Source organism: Salvelinus fontinalis, chromosome 9 (genome assembly GCF_029448725.1).
Source record: "Salvelinus fontinalis isolate EN_2023a chromosome 9, ASM2944872v1, whole genome shotgun sequence".
NCBI lineage: Eukaryota > Metazoa > Chordata > Actinopteri > Salmoniformes > Salmonidae > Salvelinus > Salvelinus fontinalis.
In genome coordinates, this window is record NC_074673.1 from 40,751,217 (window position 1) to 40,754,260 (window position 3,044).

The following is a 3,044-nucleotide window of genomic DNA, read 5'->3' on the forward strand; positions in this document are numbered from 1 at the left end:
GTTGTCTTGTGGTCTGAAACTGTTGGAAATATGAACTTGCTTGACTATGCTGTAGGTCATGTTACTGTACATGCAATATACTTTACTGGACAGAGGTTGCTATCTGGTTTTGTGATTAAACAAAGGCTTGGTTGAATTTATTCTGCCACTGTGTCTTTTTATTGTCTCAGCCTTTAGGCGAATACAGTATATCATGGTAGCAAGGCATATGAATTATGGGGGGGGGGGGCTTGGCTGCCCCAGTGATTTTACCCACCCACCACTACTGCACACTGCACTACACTGTATCGTAAATACACTTTGATTTGATTAGCTTTAACACATGGCTACAATATACCCTATTAAAGAATAAAAGAAAATAGAGAGGTGAACTATCAATTCATAAAGTGTATTTTCATAGATGAAATCACCATTTACCTACCTCTAGGCTGCTATAGACTACATATTTATTTGGTCTGTCATTAAATGGTTTTCATGGTAATTTAATAGAATTAATCAGAATACATTTTCCAGAAATAGTTTTACCAGCTCCATGTATTCTCAAATTGAAAAAGGTGAGGGAGTGCTCCTGAAGCATTACCTACACCCCTGATCCTCAGTTTTCTCCTATCACAGTCGTAACTGTTTTAAAATCACCATTGGCCTCATGGTGAAATCCCTAAGCGGTTTCCTTCCTCTCTGGCAACTGAGTTAGGAAGGACACCAGTATCTTTGTAGTGACTGGCTGTATTGATACACCATCCAAAGTGTAATTAATAACTTCACCATGCTCAAAGGGATATTCAATAGCGTTTTTTTTACCCATCTACCAATAGGTGCCTTTTTTTGCGAGGAATTGGAAAACCTCACTGGTCTTTGTGGTTGAATCTGTGTTTGAAATTCAGTGGTCAACTGAGGGACCTTACAGCTAATTGTATGTGTTGACTTACTTATTGTCTCAAGACATTTCAGCTTTTAATTTTGTATTAATTTGTAAAAATAAAAAAAAACACAATTCCACTTTGACATTATGGGGTATCGTGTGTAGGCCAGTGACAAGAAAAACTACATTTAATTCATTTTAAATTCATGCTGTAACACAACAAAATGTGGAAAAAGTCAAGGGGTGTGAATACTTTGTTTATATTAATTCAGTTACAGGGGCAATCTGCAGTTACTACATCCATTTTTGGACTTATGTATGTAGCTTAGTTCAACTGTCTCACCATCAGAACCCAAAATATAAGTGTGTTTGACTCCAATGTTTTACATAGCTCTGTCTATGAATTTGAGAGTGGTTACATTTCTCCAACCCTATACATGTTATTGCTTTAACTGCTGATTGCCGCTTTAAGGCTTGTGGTAATTGTGATTGTATACCCATATTTGATCTATTACAACTAAATAATGCAGGAGGACAACATACAGAGTCACACATCTGAAGATTCAGCTTCTTCCAGGACTGCTGAATGGATGTTGTTTGATGATGGCATGTTTTCAAATAGCTGATGAAATACAGTAGGATGAAAAAATATTTTTAGCAAAACTTTGTCATACAGTATGACCCCTTCCTGCTTGATCCACTTCTTGTGAAGATTCGTCATCAGCTTTCCACTGACAGAGGGTTTCTGGAGAGAAGTTGTAAGCACTGTGGTGGCACTGCATTGAATCTTATCTTCACACCATCATGTTTACAGAGTCCCCTACCTCTCAAAAAGGAACTGAATATAAAGACTACAGCCATTGATCAGTAGTGGTTAACTTGGCAAGCTATGGGGGCGTAGTGACATTTTGAGATTATAACGGTAGTGTGTAATTGCACCTACTCTTCAACGAAATATTTATATAACTCTGGAAGTTCCATTATGCATCTGGACAGTATTTATATGGGGAGATGTAACTCTTACGGACTCAGACTACAGAGGAACCAAGACAACAGGGCAAAAGCCAGACCTTCGACATCTCAAACCATCATGAAGACTACCTGCTTGGCTCTTGGGTTATTGCTGCTGACAATGTTCCACTCCTATGCTACCCGTAAGTTCATTATATTTTCATAAGGATTGTGCATTAACAGAAGGATGTATCCCAAGTGAGTGCTTATATGCCCTCTTGATAGGGGCACTTGGATAAGTTATCCTTTTATGATCTTGATTATATACCTGTAAGATAGTCATGCTTATCTTGGGTTGATTGCCTCACGGCTTATGCTAGGAAATAGTCACAAGGATGTTCTAATTGACCCATCTTATCCCCCACAGCTCTTGGACTGCAGACATCACCAGAAAGCTGCTGTTTCAGCTTCTTCAGAGTGATAGTGCCCCGCAATAAGATTGACTCCATCCAGAAGACTCACAGAGGCTGCCCCCTACCAGCATTTGTGTAAGTGTTTGTTCCTCTTCCACTGATGCCAGAGTCCAACAGCACAAACGCTTAGTTTGAGGCCCTTGCATTGTCTCAATTATGGAAGAATAAAGAACTAGTGACTTCACTGACTTGCAACAGTCATAAAACGAATAGTACCCATCTGAATATTACCCTTTTCTTTGTATCCTTATTTCTCTACTACAGGGTCAAAACTGTCAAGGGGAAATTTATTTGCTTCCGCTTGAGTGAGCGGTGGGTACAGAAAGCCTTCAACCGGCTCAAGCAGCCAGCAGCTGTGGCCACAGGTAGAGGCATTGAGAGTTCCACTCATCCTTGACAACCTCCTCATCATGACTCAAGCCTCACCAGCTCCATGAAGACTACTCTATCCTCGACATACAAGCAGAGAGTTTTAATGTAGCTCACTGGATGGCACCAAACTTTTGGTTATCATCTTACCCCATGTTTTACTGTACTATACTGTACCCATGTTCACTTTACTATAAAAACTTTCAGAACTATTTCCTATAACACTTAACAGTAAGAAACTGACATGTTTATCACTTTGAATGCAGCAATAACTATTTTGCAATATATGGAATTAATATGAGTGTTAAGATGCACATGAACGTTATTGTGTTTTAATGTACTGTATGTAAGAATCCACTGCTTTAATAAAGGGAGAGGAAACATTTCAC

At 39.0% G+C, this 3,044-nt stretch overlaps 1 protein-coding gene across 1 annotated transcript; it reads left to right on the plus strand.

Moving 5' to 3' along the window:
- Positions 1-1,586: 1,586 nt before the first annotated feature.
- LOC129862599 (C-C motif chemokine 3-like) lies at positions 1,587-3,043 on the plus strand. The gene is made up of 3 exons (XM_055934414.1): positions 1,587-2,016; positions 2,241-2,361; positions 2,551-3,043. The coding sequence occupies exons 1-3, from the start codon at positions 1,845-1,847 to the stop codon at positions 2,681-2,683; spliced, it is 426 nt and encodes a 141-aa protein (XP_055790389.1). The 5' UTR covers positions 1,587-1,844; the 3' UTR covers positions 2,684-3,043.
- Position 3,044: the final 1 nt, after the last annotated feature.